Genomic DNA, 14,915 nt, shown 5'->3' on the forward strand with positions numbered 1-14,915 from the left:
TAGTTGAGCTGGCACACAAATCGATTTCTGTTCATTCAGGATGAAACCCAGATATTGTAATACAGTTTGAGTCATTCGGAGCTGAGAGAGTAAGGTGAGCTCCACCTGATGCATCAGAGGGATGTCGTCCATGTACACTATGAGGTGTACGCTTTGAGGCCTGGAGCCATTCCATGGCTGGCCTCAGCATCTTGGTGAAGCACCAAGGAGCTGACGACAGACCGAACGACAGACAGGTGAACTTGTATATGAGCCCACCCCATTTAAATTGTAAAAATTGTCTGTGGGGTGGAAAAATTGGTACCGTAAGGTAGGCGTCTTTTAGGTTGAGCCGAAGCACCTATCGTTTGGTACTAACACATCTCTGAGCAGGTGAATGCCTTCCATTTTGAAGTGGCGGTACACCACCTATTGGTTGAAGTCTCTGAGATTGATCACTGGACTGAACCTCTTGTCCATCTTGTCGACAGGGAAGATATGGCTCAGTAAACCCTCGGGATACAGGGTTGTTTTCACGATGGCCACTTTGCTTAGGAGGTCTTGTACTTCCCTGTCTACCACCTGTACTCCCTCTTGTGAGAAAGCTAGAGGTCTGGGGCGAGAGAGTTGATGGGGTGTCCCATGGAACTCGATATGGAAACCCATCACCATTTGCAACATGCAACCATCCCCTGTAATTGCTGCCCAGTTGTGTCTGAATCATTACAGTCTCCCCCCCAACCTCTGGTAGGAAAAAAGGGGTAGTCCTTACCGGTGGGTTCACCATGTGCCATGTTGCTTCCTCCGAAGTTGCCTTTTCCCCGCGTCCTGTGCCGCAGCCTCTCGAGGGGTAAAACCCTCCTAACTTCTGCTGGTCCTGCCATTGCATGGCTCACTTGGTCTGGAGTTTGTGGGGGTTAGAATTGTAAGGACGGATGGAGAAACGCCCCCTACCTCTTTTGGGCCCCCCCAAACATTTGCTGGCTGAACACCTTCTTGATTGACTGTTGGGCCTTATCTAGGGAGGAGAAGGTATTATCAAAACGAGACAGCTCTTTTATAAACGATTCTCCAAAGAGACCTCCGTTTGCCACTGGCCCAGCTTACGTGGAGGCCAGCTCGCCAAGTCTGGGCTCAATCTTGATCAACAAAGAGTGCCTATGCTTTGTTGATAAGGTGCTATTCGCATTGCCAAGAAAACAGGGCTCTCTGCGACCATCCCAAGAGGATCACAGGATCAATCAAGTAGCCTGTCTCTTTAGCATCCTCCGCCATGTCTAATATCATAGTGAGTGGCCCCAGCATATCCAAGACTTTGTCTTGGCAGCACCGCCAGGAACGGTCCAGACCATGCCCTAGGATCTTTGATGAACTTACTGATAAAGGTTGCCATTCTGGCATCGATATCTGGGGTACTCGCCACTTTATTCGGCAGGGATGGCTGGGGGCATTCCGCCTTTAGGCGGCCACAGACCTCTTGGTCCATTGGTTTCCAAATCCAGCTGTCCACATAGGACGCCACGACGGGCACCAGTACCCAATCCGCAGAGCAGGGATGATATATGTCTTCTGGGTTAAGCACACCCGAGATATCTGCAGAGTCCTGGACTTGAGTAACATCTGGCCGGGGCTTCTTGGCGCTACCTTCCGGTCGCCAGGGTATGCTCGGACCAGGCTCTTTGTCTGAGTCCCCATCTGGGATGTCCAGGTCTTCCCCGGAATAGTCATCTGCCCCTCCTTGAAGGCAGAAATCATCCTCGGAGGTCTCTTCCAGCTGGGAAACCTCTTGCACCTCAAGTGTATCAAGGCATCTCTTAAGAAAGTCCTGCCGCAGCCTCTCAAAGGCATCTGAAGAGGTGGCTGTCTTAGGAGCCTTGGCCGTAGTCTTGGCTTTGCCCGTGCCCTTGGAGGGCCCTTTTGCTCCAGGTATGGGCTCTCTCCAGACCTCCTCAGATGAGGAGATCATCCTGCCCCGGGCGGTGAGTTCGATAATGCGGCGACTCAAGGGTTCTAGGGCCGAGGAGAACGGCCTCTCCAGGACTGCATCAATTGCATCCACCATTTCCACGTGAACGGGAAGTAGTGACTGCTCCTCCTCCACGGGTTCCCAAGAATCAAATTCTCCTGCTATGTTAAACAGGTGTGAAAAATTACCAAATTGAGCACCAGACAACTTAGTATCACAGGCACAGTAAGTTAGTTGGATGGGCCAAGGTGTGTTTGCTGCTTATCAGCCTTGAATTAATCTCCACCAAATTGCCTAGAAACCGCAGGTATAGGATTAACTAAAGCTCTGCGGTAGAACCGCTGCACTGGAGCCACGAAACAATAGGATAAAGACCCCTAACTGACACTGTACACAACCACCAACTCCCTTCAGGCGCGCAATGAAATGACAGTCCGCTTCCCGAAGGGAAACTGTCAAACGCGCAGCCTGACGGGAGCAGAGGAATGAAGAGGGGAGGTCCCCCTCCCTCCTCCTACTCGTGCGCACCATGCCCTCTATCGATGATTATGGCGCACCGTGGTCCGGCCGAGCAGAAGGGAAAGAGTCGCAGGGGAAACCCTGCCCCTAGACGGAGGGGCAGTGTGTCCTGAGCGTGGTAACACACGCGCGGCACCAAGGACTGAACAACTAAAAAGAAAGCACCATAAATGATCGTCACAGCAGGCCGGGCCTAGAAACTCAGCCACGAAGTCAGCAGCAAAGCATCTTCAAAATACCACAAAATAAAGTTTCTCACAAAAGGGATAAACAAGATCAAGGAAAAGCACTTATCTGGCTGCTGAGCAGTGAAGAAAAAGGAAGTGCTATTCCTTGATGCATTTTATAAAGGACTGCCTCTATGGTTGTTTTCTGGACTGTACAATGACTCATGGGATTTGTAGTCTTGTATTATTACATGTTTGTTAAGGCTACTGAGCAATAAAATAAGGAAGAGACAAGCATAATCTGAGCTTCTGATCCTGACATAGAATACAGGCACTTGGATATGTTGTTAAGTCCTAGAATGAACTGCAGTGCAGGACCCTGGCACCCACTTAAACATAAGCACTGGATGAAAACAGAATGGCTATGAGGAGAGAACAAAAAGACAATGCCGAGGGAAGAGAACATATAAAGAAACATTTTACACATTGTCATGATCCTGCAGGCAAATCCATTTCCAGTCCACTGAGAGGAAATACTGCATTGTCCTATTATGGGCTACAATGCGAAATCATAGAACAGACGCTGGAACATTCTATGATAGGCTAGATTGGAACAAAAGTTACTTATGGATAGTTGAGGGGGACATGCGTTCTGACAATCCCTGTATTTCTATTATGCCCAGTGTCATCTGATCTTGAGACCAATGGTTGAATCTCAACAAAGATTTCTTCCTCCGAGTGCTAGTTGATTCTAGACTGAGGGTATCGAACTGTACTGTTTCATCACCAGGCTATGAAGAGACTGACATTCCACCTGTACCACTGGAAAGTGCATCTACTGGAAATCCGTGCAGTATCCTAAAGCTAGGACCACTTAATTTCTTATGAATGCATATTTGGCACATTGTTCATAAGTATGATTTGTATGGACACCATGTTTGGCTTGAATGTGGTCCTCTGCCAAGTCACATTACATATAGACCAAAATGGTGGTAGGAGAAGCCCTCAAAGCTCCAGCTCAGAAACTCTGCAGCAGTTTCAACAGTGTTTGTCTTTTAGATGCAATTTATAGACAAGGAACTGCCAGAAAAAATAGACATACCTGAGTTAATCTGATTGCCTGGTCATATCCCCTTCCACACATCGATGAAGAATGGTATTTGTGCACTCATCCCCTTCAACCCAGTTGGAAGTATTTAAGTGCTAACTTTAATGTAAAAGAGCTGCTCCTCTAGGAACCATTCACATTACTTTCTTTGGCTTAGTACTCTGCAGCCCAGTTAAGGGAATACGTTTACCTAGAACCAGGCTTCCAGTATTGCTATATGGTACTCCCCTTGGCCTCCAAGCCTAGTACATCCGAGCCACCTTGCTGCTGTTTCCTGCCCTGAAGCACGAGTTACTTAGTGGTCGCTGGGATGACGTTGCGGCAGCTACTTAGACGCCGCCCTTGCGTGCTGACGTCAGTTCTATACACGACTTTCCGCACCAGAAACGCAGAGCCATGCAAGACACTGGCCACTAGTGCAGAAAACTAGGGTCCTGAAAGGGATGACCTTAACCCTAGAAATCAGTTTGCAGAACGGGGAGGATGGGTGGGGTGGTAAGGAATCTATCACTAACTAATGTCTCTTAAAGATATATCATTACCGAAGGTAAGTAACTTGTGCAACTGAAAGAGACATGTTAGTGATATATTCCTTACCTTAGAATAGATACCCCAGCAATACCCACCCCGGTGGTGTGTCTGCGAACCAAGTTCACACCAGAAAGTCCTGAAAGACAGAACGGCCAAAGAAGCAGTCTCTCCGGACTTGGCTGTCCAGACAGTAGTGTTTGGTGAACGTGTGCAGTGACGCCCACATGGCTGTCTGACAGATGTCATTCAGAGGCACTCCTCTTCCCAAGGCAGTAGTGGCTGCCGTCGCCCTGGTGAAGTGAGCGCATAGCCAGACTGGAGGCTCTTTTTTAGCCAGAGAGTAACAAGCCTTAATACACAACACGACCCATCGAGAAATGGTGCATTTGTGTAGGCCCAACCCTTCTTTGCATCCACGTAGCCAACAAAAAGTTGATCATCCACCCGGAACTGTTTTGTGCGATCCAGATAGAAGGAGAGTGCACGCTTTGGGTCCAGACGGTGGAGCCTCTCTTCTTCCTTTGAAGGATGCAGAGGCGGAAAGAAGGTGGGCAAAGTAATGGTCTGCCCGATGTGGAAGGCAGTGACCACCTTAGGAATAAAGGATGGACGGGTCCTGAGAACCACCTTGACCGGATGAACAGACAGGAAAGGAGGTTTCAGAGAAAGAGCCTGGAGCTCACTCACTCTTCTAGCAGAAGTGATGGCTACCAGGAAAGCAGTTTTAAGAGTCAGAAGGCGTAAAGGACAGTTATGCAGTGGCTCAAAGAGAGTACAAATGAGATAGGTGAGCACAAGGTTCAAGTCCCACTGAGGCATAATGAAGGTGATTGGAGGTAAAAGATGCGTTAAACGGTTAACTACCGGGGACTTGAAAAGAGAAGGCTGATCTGGCAACCGAAGGACGGCAGAGATGGTTGAAAGATAGCCCTTGTTAGTGCCCAGAGCAGAGCCCTGCTGGGCTAAAGAAAGAAGAAACAAGAGTACTTCTGAAAGAGGAGCGGAAAGGGGATCCACAGCCTTTGCTGTGCACCATGCCACAAACTTATTCCACCGGCAGGCGTATACCGTCTTTGTGGAGGGATGCCTGGCTGCCAAGATTACGTCAAAAACTTCGGGTGGCAAGTCAAAAGACATCAACTGCCGCCGCTCAATCTACACGCAAGGAGGTGGAGACTGGACAGGTTCGGTTGGAGGACCGTCCCCTGCTGCTTAGACAGAAGATCCTCCCGAAGAGGCAGTCGGATCGGAGGATCGATGGCCACGTTGAGCAGCTCGGGATACCAGACTCTTCTCGCCCAATCTGGAGCCACAAGAAAGACTTGGGCCCAGTCACGCTTGATCTTCTTCAGCACTCTGGGCAGAAGTGGTATAGGCGGAAAGGCGTACAACAGACCACAACTCCACTTGCGACGAAAAGTGTCGCTGAGCGAGTGCCACCATGGAAATTCCAACGCGCAGAATTGCTGACATTGCACGTTCTCTTCAGTGGCAAATAGATATAACCAAGGCTCTCCCCACTGTTGAAAGAGTCCTTCAATCACCTCCGAGTGAAGACGCCATTAGTGATTCATTATGCACCTGCGGCTGAGTTCGTCTGCCCTGGCGTTCAGAGAACTGGCCAGGTGTTGAACCACCAAGGAAATGACCTGATGTTCCAGCCATGTCCAGAGGCGGAGGGCCTCCTGACAGAGGGTCCACGACCCCACTCCGCCCCGATTGTTGCAATAGCACATTGTGGTGGTGTTGTCCGTGAACACCTGCACTACTCTTCACCGGACAGAGGGAAGGAGTGCCTTCAGTGCAAGACGAATCACCCGGAGCTCCAGAAGGTTGATGTGAAGCCCGGACTCTGCCAGAGACCAGAGGGTTCTGATTTCCGCCTCTCTGATGTGGCCGCCCCATCCCAGAAGGGATGAGTCAGTCACCACAGTGTGGTCTGGTTTGGGAAGGGAGAGGATCTGCCATTGACCCAATCCTGGTTGGTAAGCCACCAATGCAGTTGTTGAGCAGTGCCCTCTGAGATCTATACGCAATCAGACAGATTCCCCTGATGCTGCGCCCACTGGAACTTCAGGTCCCACTACAGAGCTCAGAGCCAAGACGGTTGTTTCCACGTCCCTGGCCGCGTGAAGGTTGGGTAACTTGCTGCAGCCTGTGACCCTGGGTGGGACGTAGCAGGGCCCCCTTTCCGTAGCCACGAAAGGGGCGAAAAGCAGACTGCGGCGGACGGGAGTTCCTTGAAGCGCTCTAGGGCGTTGTCTGCTTTGTTGCCAGAAAGGCAACGGCCATCAAAGGGCATGTCCAGCAAGGTGTTCTAGACATCGCCCGAAAAGCCAGTGGACCACATGCAGGCGTAGCGCCGAAGCGCTACCGACGTTGAAATAGTCCTGCCCAGAGAGTTGGCGGTGTCCAGCCCACAACGGATTGTAAACTTTGCTGCATCTCTCCCGGCGGGAACAGCATGGGAGAGCACTGCCCGGGCCTCCTCCGGACACTGAGGCAGCACTTGCGCCACCGTATCCCACACCGAGTGTGAATAACGGCCCAAGAGACATGCCGTGTTTACAGACTGCAGTCCTAAGCTGGCGGAAGAGAACATTTTCTTGCCAAGGTGGCCCAGCTTCTTGGATTCCCTTTCCGGTGGAACAGTAGGGAAGGCGCTTTTGGAGGTGGAGGCTTGGACCACCAAGCTCTCCGGGGTGGGGGGTTGGGAGAGGAAAGTGGGGTCACCCGGAGCTGGGCGGTGGCGTTGGGCGATCATCCTGTCCACGGGAGCCCCTGTGTTGGGCCTGGACCACATGCCCAAAAGGACGTCAGGGAGGGCCTCATTAAATGGCAGCAGGGGCTCCGAAGAGCTCGCTGCCGGTTGAAGCATCTCAGTCAGGAGGTTAGTCCTGACCGCCACCGTAGGAAGCTCAAGGTTGAGAGCCTTGGCCGCCCTACGCAACACCACTGCTTAGGATGCTCCCGCCTCCGTAGCCACGGTAGGAGGAGACAACAGGCCAAGGTCAGGAGAAGTGTCAAGACCGCTGGCATCCCCCAGTTCCTCTCTCCAGTCCTGCTCAGTATCTAACTGGTCAGTTAAAGGGTCACCTGACCCCTCCCAGTCCTCCTCACCCTCTTCTGGCTGCCTATCTGGCTGAAAATGGCCAGGGTGAAACACAGGGTCAAAAGTACGCGTCGGATCCGGCGTCAGCCGTCGCCGGTCCAGCTTTGTGTTCACGTCGGGATCCGACCGGCGCCGAACGCGGTAGTGGTGCGGTAGGGAGTGGCACCGGTGCAAGTGTGACGAGGTCAACCGGCGCCGATCCGGATCCAGGCCTGGTTCTAATGGGGGCCTCCGGAGCCGCCGGCAGCGAAGACCTAGGCCCCCCAACCGAGTCCGCAGGACATGAAGGCGCGCCGGCGTGGTAGATCAGCCCAAAGATGTCATGCATAGCCTCGTAAAATGTACGAAGCTGGGCGGGGGTCGCTCCGGGTCCCGGAAAAGGAGGGAAGCTCAGAGTCGACCCTTCAGGCTCCATGCGTGGAGCCGCAGGCGTGGCACCACCCGCGTGACTCGTCGGATCGGCCGACCGACAAGGGGAAGTCAAAGAGCTTCTTCGACTTCTTCTTATGCTTCGACTGAGAGTGCGAAGACTTTGATGATTTGGAACCGGAATGGTAGTGGCTCCGCGACTGGTCCCTCGACTTCCCTCTTGACCGGGACCTCGAATGGCGCCGAGCCGACTGTCGGCATTCAAGCAGCTTTCGGGACCGCTCCCACAAAGCCTTCGGCGCCATCGACCGACAGTTGGAGCGCGACTTGGGGTCGTGGTCGCGCTCCAGGCAAAAGAGGCACATGCGGTGCAGATCCGTTACCGAAGTCAGTCGGTTACATGAACCGCAGGCCTTGAAACCGGGCACCCCTGGTGCACCTGCTCGGAGTCGAAGACTCGAAACAAGAAGTTGACAAAAGTCGAGAAAAACGTAGTCTAAAAATGACTGAGGGAGCGCTCTTCCCGGATCTGTGCTAGCTGGCGCGGAAAAAGAAAGAACTGACGTCAGCGCGCAAGGGCAGCGTCTAAGTAGCTGCCGCAAAGTCATCCCGACGACGGACGCAGAGCCAACCAATGCCACCTTCCGACATGCAGAGGTACTGCTGACGAAAAAACTTTCCGGATCCAGTCTGACGCCTGGAGTAATTCTAAGGTAAGGAATCTATAACTAACGTGTTTCTTTCAGATAGAAGAAGTGTCAATCTGTGCAGAGGAGCAATCCTGACCAGGAAGACAAAGGGCAAGCCCAGGCTAAGCGGAGACCTCAATGAAATGGGCCACCTAGGCACCCAAATGGACCCTGTAGCTCATTTGGCCAAGACCAGACAGAGGACATGAGAACATATAGGGTTAGGAGCTAGCCACAGTTTTTCAATTGAATATCTCCAAAACTGCAGGCATTCAGAAATGGTCTTGGGATTAAGCTTGTCAGCTTCATTTAAAGGCAGCTTACCACAGGATGTTGGGCAAAGGAAAACTGTCTGGCTGGAAACGTGGCTCTATAGGCTTCCACAAAGTTTGGGGGCTAAATGTGCAATGTACGATTGCCAAAGGCACAAACCTTGAATGTCCCAACCCTCTAAAACATAGTTCTCTAGATGCAAATAAAAACAAATATGTTTACTGAGTGCCCCAGGACCTGTGGGTGCCCGCACCAACCTAAAGCCAAATAAGTTTGATGAACCATTTAAAAGAAAAGGTCTATAGAAGTGTGATGTTTACAGACGACCTACTGTCATAGTTCATTCCCATACCCAGGGGACCCCTATCTGAACTTTAACTTTGGATACAAAGAAGAGCTTTAACTGGTGGCCTGCTGAGCTGTGTTTAGTGCCCGCTTATTACCAATCTCTGGTAGCCCAGTTAACTGGCCGGTGCACCTGACTATGAAGCAGTTGTTTAGCACCTTACTAAAACAACCAAATCATCTGTGGGTGGGAATCCAACTTCGCTTTTATTGGTGTGTTTTGGGTGTTTGTGGTAGATTCTCAGATGCTTAGCTATACCGTTGCACCCAAAAATGCTGAGGAGCTAGGATAAAAGGCACAAATGTTGCATTCTGCCTCACACATTTGTTTCATTGACTGGTAGTGTAAACAAAGTCTCAGTAAAAAGACTGAGGCCAAAGGCTTTCGAGGACATTAGGGGACCCTCAGCTTTTCTCCTCTGGATAATAGTGTCACTAAGACACCAACTTATTCTGAACTGGAGCACCTCACCATAATGACGATCAAATATTTGTGGTCATCATGGCCTCAGAACGTTATATAACCTTCTGTTTTATGGGTCTGTATCCTTTTCACTGTTTTACATTTTTCTTTTGTAAATAATGAATAATTCTCTTTCAAAGATGTAGTCCACCAACTGGAAGACGAGACGGAGCAGTCTCCCACCGACCGATCACTACGGTCCAACCGTAGGACAGGCGTACACGTTCTCCTACTTTTCACGGATTACGAACCTTGGGGTTAGTGACTGACCTGTCCTCCCCTCTACTCGTCGTGGCATCTCCACGCACCTTCATTATTCACTCATCTCACCGACCGGAATTGGACTTTCACCGGTCCAGCGATTGTACGCACAGCCGCGTTCTCATCCCTAGCAGCCCTGAAGAGTCACGGGATGATTCCCGTATGACGAAACACGTGTCGGCTGGTTTTGCTTTCTGTATCTATTTGAAGAAACGTGTCATAAACCTCTATTTGAAAGACATTCCTGATGTTGACTTTCATATTTTGTACAAACAATAATTCAAAATGATGGTTTTACACTGAGAACTCACACCCTGAGAAACGTGGGCGCAGGACCTGTTCAGAAGATTTAGATCTAACTGGACAGTGACTTCTATTGTCATTTTTGTGTCACACAGTACTAGAATTCTAAACGTCATCACCTCCTACATTAACCTCTCACTGCTCAGCTGCGCAACCCTCACAGCCATGGAGTAACAGTGGAGTAACAATCACTCACCAGAGAACTACTCAGTAATCACTGACTGCCCTGGATCAGGAAGGAAAGCCTGACAGAGGAAGGGAAGTATTATTAGCCTCGCTACGGTGAGATGGCAGAGACACAAAATACATTATTATGAATAGGTGATAAAATAAAGCGCTGCTACCCTCTGATGGAATTTAATCAGTGAGCAGGAGAAGGAAGAAATGTAATATTTAGGTCTTAAAATGAATCAGTCCGTGTTCCCTGTGCTGATCTTTCAGCCTAACGTCCTAAACGAAATAGGATCCTTGAGGGGGAGAATGCCCTTCAAGAGACAGCAAGACACAGGAGCAGAATTTAGCACATCATAGAGTATTCTAGCCGAGCATTCACCCAAGTGAATTCTGGACTGAATCCTGCCCTTGTGCAAGAGGCAGTTTTCAAAACGCATCGACTTTCATAAGAGCTCACCTGCTTCTCGTCCATATCTGCATCGAACTTTTGGATCCAGTTCTCAATTTCTGTCTCCAGCTTGTACTTTTTCTGCGGACAAAAAAGGCAGAATTAAGAGCACAACAACAACAGTGATGTACAGTTGATTGTGAACGGCTCGTGGGTTAATTAATGTTCTGTGTGCTAAAGTAAGAACAGGATTCGTAAAACAAAACTCAATCTGCTTTTATAAAATTAATACATGAATAAAGTCTGCAGCCGCAGTAGGGCCATATATTGAATTTTGGATAAAAAGTGCTTTGAAGGCACTTAAGTCAAGTGGCATTGCAATTCATGTGATGCCTGCAAACCAAAACCTTGCTGGGGACATGGGCCTCACAGCTTCACAGTTAATTGCATAGTGAATGCAGTGCTTGCAATACAAGACTTTTAGAGGGCGTTTTAAATCTCCTGGGACAGCAGAAAGCAACAAAATAAACAAGCATTGGCATAGCCAATAGGTCTCGCTTTTGGGACCTTATAAGTATTTAGTTATGCAGCACAATATCCTTGGTGCAACAACATCAACTGTTGCATGGCTAAACACTTATAAGGTCCCAAAGGCGAGACCTATTGGCTATGCCAATGCTTGTTTAAAGGGGGCTTCGAAACTGGTCTCTATCGGGCTCTGTTTTGGGCCCTGGCACAGGCGGTCCAGTTTTTTTCGGGACTGCAGTGACAGCAAGCCCATCGATGTGCGCGTTCTCACACCGCTCACTTTTCACTAGTGAAGAAGTTACGGCAGGACATCATGCCAGGTGAGCGTTGTAGAAAGAAGGGAAATCCTTTAAAGAGAGTCATTTTCTCACTGGATTTTCCTTCTCTTTTTGAAACTCAGGATCAACAACATCCAAGCCATAGTTGCTACTTGTTTATCTTATGCAACTAACAACCATTGACAAAGCCATTACTCCTGACTTGTTGTAGGCATGATGTTACTTGTTATATTATATATCTGGATGCAATGACAGAAACAACAAAATACCAGACGGGCGGCACACTATGGGTCAAGACTGATTTGCATATGGCTGGGTTCAAACTGGAATGCCATGGTGAGCAACAAAACGATGGATTTAAGCCCAGATCTCTGCACTGGGGTGAATGTATGATATGGTTCTGCATTCTGTCCATCAACTGTTGTTTTTGCATTTGGCACACTATTGTAAGCACATATTTTTAGCTTAGAGGTTTTTAAGCCACGCCCTTAATTACGTTGGTCACGCCCCTTTGAGAGACCCCAGTTTTTTCATCCCACTTAATGTCCCGAGTACCATCTGTTCTATATTTCCAATTATAGAAATGACTGTAGCTGCTCCCGGAGCATGACACCACTTCCACTCACATCTGCTAACTAGTCGGTCACCTAAGAAAGTTGTCAAGTCGATGAACGCCTGAGGCCCCTTGTTCAAGACAAGCATTGGCATAGCCAATAGGTCTCGCTTTTGGGACCTTATAAGTGTTTAACTATGCAACAGTTGCATAACTAAATACTTATAAGGTCCCAAAAGCGAGATCTATTGGCTATGCCAATGCTTGTAAATTTATTGTTGTAGCCCTGAGGAAATCATTGGTTGATGTACCTTAATTACAAAACACTTGTTGGCTACAGAATTGAAACGTTTGTTGGATGCCCAAAAGAAGACGAAAATAAAGAAAATTATAAGGACTATATTTGGAATGAAATTGAATTCTTTGTTACTTCACACTACGGAGCTCTGGAGTATTATACATTATTGTGGGGAGCGATGCTTCCCTGTGTTGGAGTGTGATGGCCATTTCATCTCCTTAGAACACCGTGTATAAAGACTTTTTTTCACTTTTAAAAATAGGAACACACTAGTTTGCGCAGACATATAGCTTAGCCACTTGTTTTATTGTGCTTTTTGAAGACACAAAATTGTTTTTGTAGTAAATGTTTACAAAAAGAAATAAGAAAACAACAATTGGGAAAACCAAGAAGTTGGCAGCCAAATGCTGGTTTCTTTGTAGGTGTACAGAGTGGGCTTCCATGGGTCTGTGGCTGCTCAAAGGGGATGGAAGCACAAGAATCTCAGCATTTGCTCCATTCAAGCACAGGATTTTCTTGACATCAGCGGTACACATGGTTAAAGCACATCTGCTTTTATAAATCCTTTTGTTGGTTCTTGCTTTTGTTTAAGAAAATCTTCAGAAATTGATATTGTCAGGTTCGTCATTTTAGATCATTAAAATTTCATATATACTGAATGCCTATATACTAAAAGTCATAAGAGAAGCTTTATGATCAGCTCTGAGGTACGAAAGGAAAAAGAAAGTTATTTTGGTAATTGAAAAGGAACTTTCTATAAATCAGATGGCTTTAATCGAAAACCGTCCTAGGGCGTTGGACTTGTGTGCTGTATGTACTCTTCAATGCGCTACCAGGTCAGGTAACCTTGAAAGAGGGCAGAGGCAGAAAACCTCATAACCACGCAAGAGAAAACTGTTGTGTTCCCTGTGCTGCAGGACATACAGTCTAATGGCTGCAGAGACTGAAACACTGCATGGAAAAGAAAGAAGAACAGCAGTCAACCATTTTAAAGCTGAAGTGATAATGGAGAACGTCCAAGCACAAACCACACGTACATTTCAGAGCAGGCATCTTTAAAATGGACCAATGCAGCCTGTGTGGAAGCAATGAACTGAGCGAAGTGTAAACTGAAACGAGTCCAGGCCTGGATAGGAGGACCAGTGCACTAAGATTTCTTGGCATTTGAATGCTTCAGCAGGACTCAAAAGCTTGCCAAATAGCCTGTTATTTAACTGCAGTCACACAGGATGTCACTATAGTTGTTTAAAGCTCCAACACAGGGAAGGCTGGCATATGGTGAGCACTTTCGCAGGCGCTTTGATGTTCTCAGTGGCCGCGCGGCTCACTGAGAACATCAAAGCGCCCGCGAAATGTACACGCAGGCTGCCAAATGGTGCTCACGCCCGGCGCACATGCACTGTAGTTGGGGGCCTGAAAAGCACTCGTTTGCACTTCCAAATCCCCGTTTTTCTATAGCTCTCGCCAGAGCAGCGCTAAAGCGCTGGCTCAGGCGAGACCTAAAAAACATTCAGTTTACACGAAAGAGAGCAACAGCCTACCTGGACTCGATATCTTGTGGAGGTGAAAAGAATCACATCTGTGAGAGTGAACAAAGCCACACACCGGCCATGTTGGCAGGAAAATGGGAACTCCTGCTACCTTTTCCAATTTATGCTCTAATAGTAAATGCCCAAGGTGATGCCAGCGAGGCATGGGCATGTTTTTGCAAGAGTACTTAAACTACTTTCCTTAAGAACGTGACCCATGTAGTAATTTATCCCAAAGCACTTATCTGTACTGATTGGTTTTCACCCTTAAGTGTTCCCCTTTAACAACAACATACACTTCACTTAGAAAAATAATATGCTGTCAGTTAACATTTTTACTGCCAGATTTCTCAGTTAAAAGGTTTTCCAGTCATCTAATTTTTAACGTCACAAAATGTAAGACCTCAAAAGTCAAAAATATATATGCGAAACTTTACAAACTATGGGATTTTGTAATACTCTTATTACCAGTTTTAAATCAGAAAATTCTCCACTAATCCCATAATCCCATAGACTAATTAAAAAAGCACTCGCTTTATATATGTTCCAATACTGTTTCCACTATACTTATTGCTCCATTCGAATATTTCAGTCAACTAGTATTTAGACATTAAACAAACATTCTCTCTCCTCCTCCAACCCCACACTCCCACGAGCCTAGAAATCGAATTTGGGGCTTTGTAGGCTCATGCATTACATTCTTCTATAATTTCAGGGTGGTCAATACAAGTTTTTTTTTATGTAGCTATACACACACACACACATATATATATATCTAAAGTAGAATTTTGAGATGTTAGTGTGTTCACCAATGAAGGAAAACTAGTTACCACTGCCTATAGAAAACCAACTGCAGGGAACACAATATTACACGCAACCAGCGCACATCCTAAGCACCTTATCAGTAGTATCCCATATGGGGAACTCTTGAGACTAAAACGTATTTGTAGTACATCAGCTAATTATGAAAATTGTAAACACGAAACTTTAACTCGTTTAAGGAAAAGAGGATACCAAAACAAAATATTGACAGAAGCTGTGAATAAAGCTGAAAAGCGAACAAGAGTATCACTGCTTCCACA

At 47.7% G+C, this 14,915-nt stretch overlaps 1 protein-coding gene across 2 annotated transcripts in view; it reads right to left on the bottom strand.

Annotated features, from left to right (window-relative positions):
- Positions 1 to 14,915, bottom strand: part of DRC10 (dynein regulatory complex subunit 10) — a 178,023-nt gene that overhangs the window by 19,344 nt on the left and 143,764 nt on the right. For both annotated transcript variants that reach the window (XM_085633762.1, XM_085633761.1), the window contains one exon: positions 10,717 to 10,788. In XM_085633762.1, the coding sequence (XP_085489888.1) occupies positions 10,717 to 10,788 (72 nt within the window). The remainder of the gene's footprint in view (positions 1 to 10,716; positions 10,789 to 14,915) is intronic.

This window comes from Triturus cristatus, chromosome 11 (assembly GCF_964204655.1).
Source record: "Triturus cristatus chromosome 11, aTriCri1.1, whole genome shotgun sequence".
Classification (NCBI taxonomy): Eukaryota; Metazoa; Chordata; class Amphibia; order Caudata; family Salamandridae; genus Triturus; species Triturus cristatus.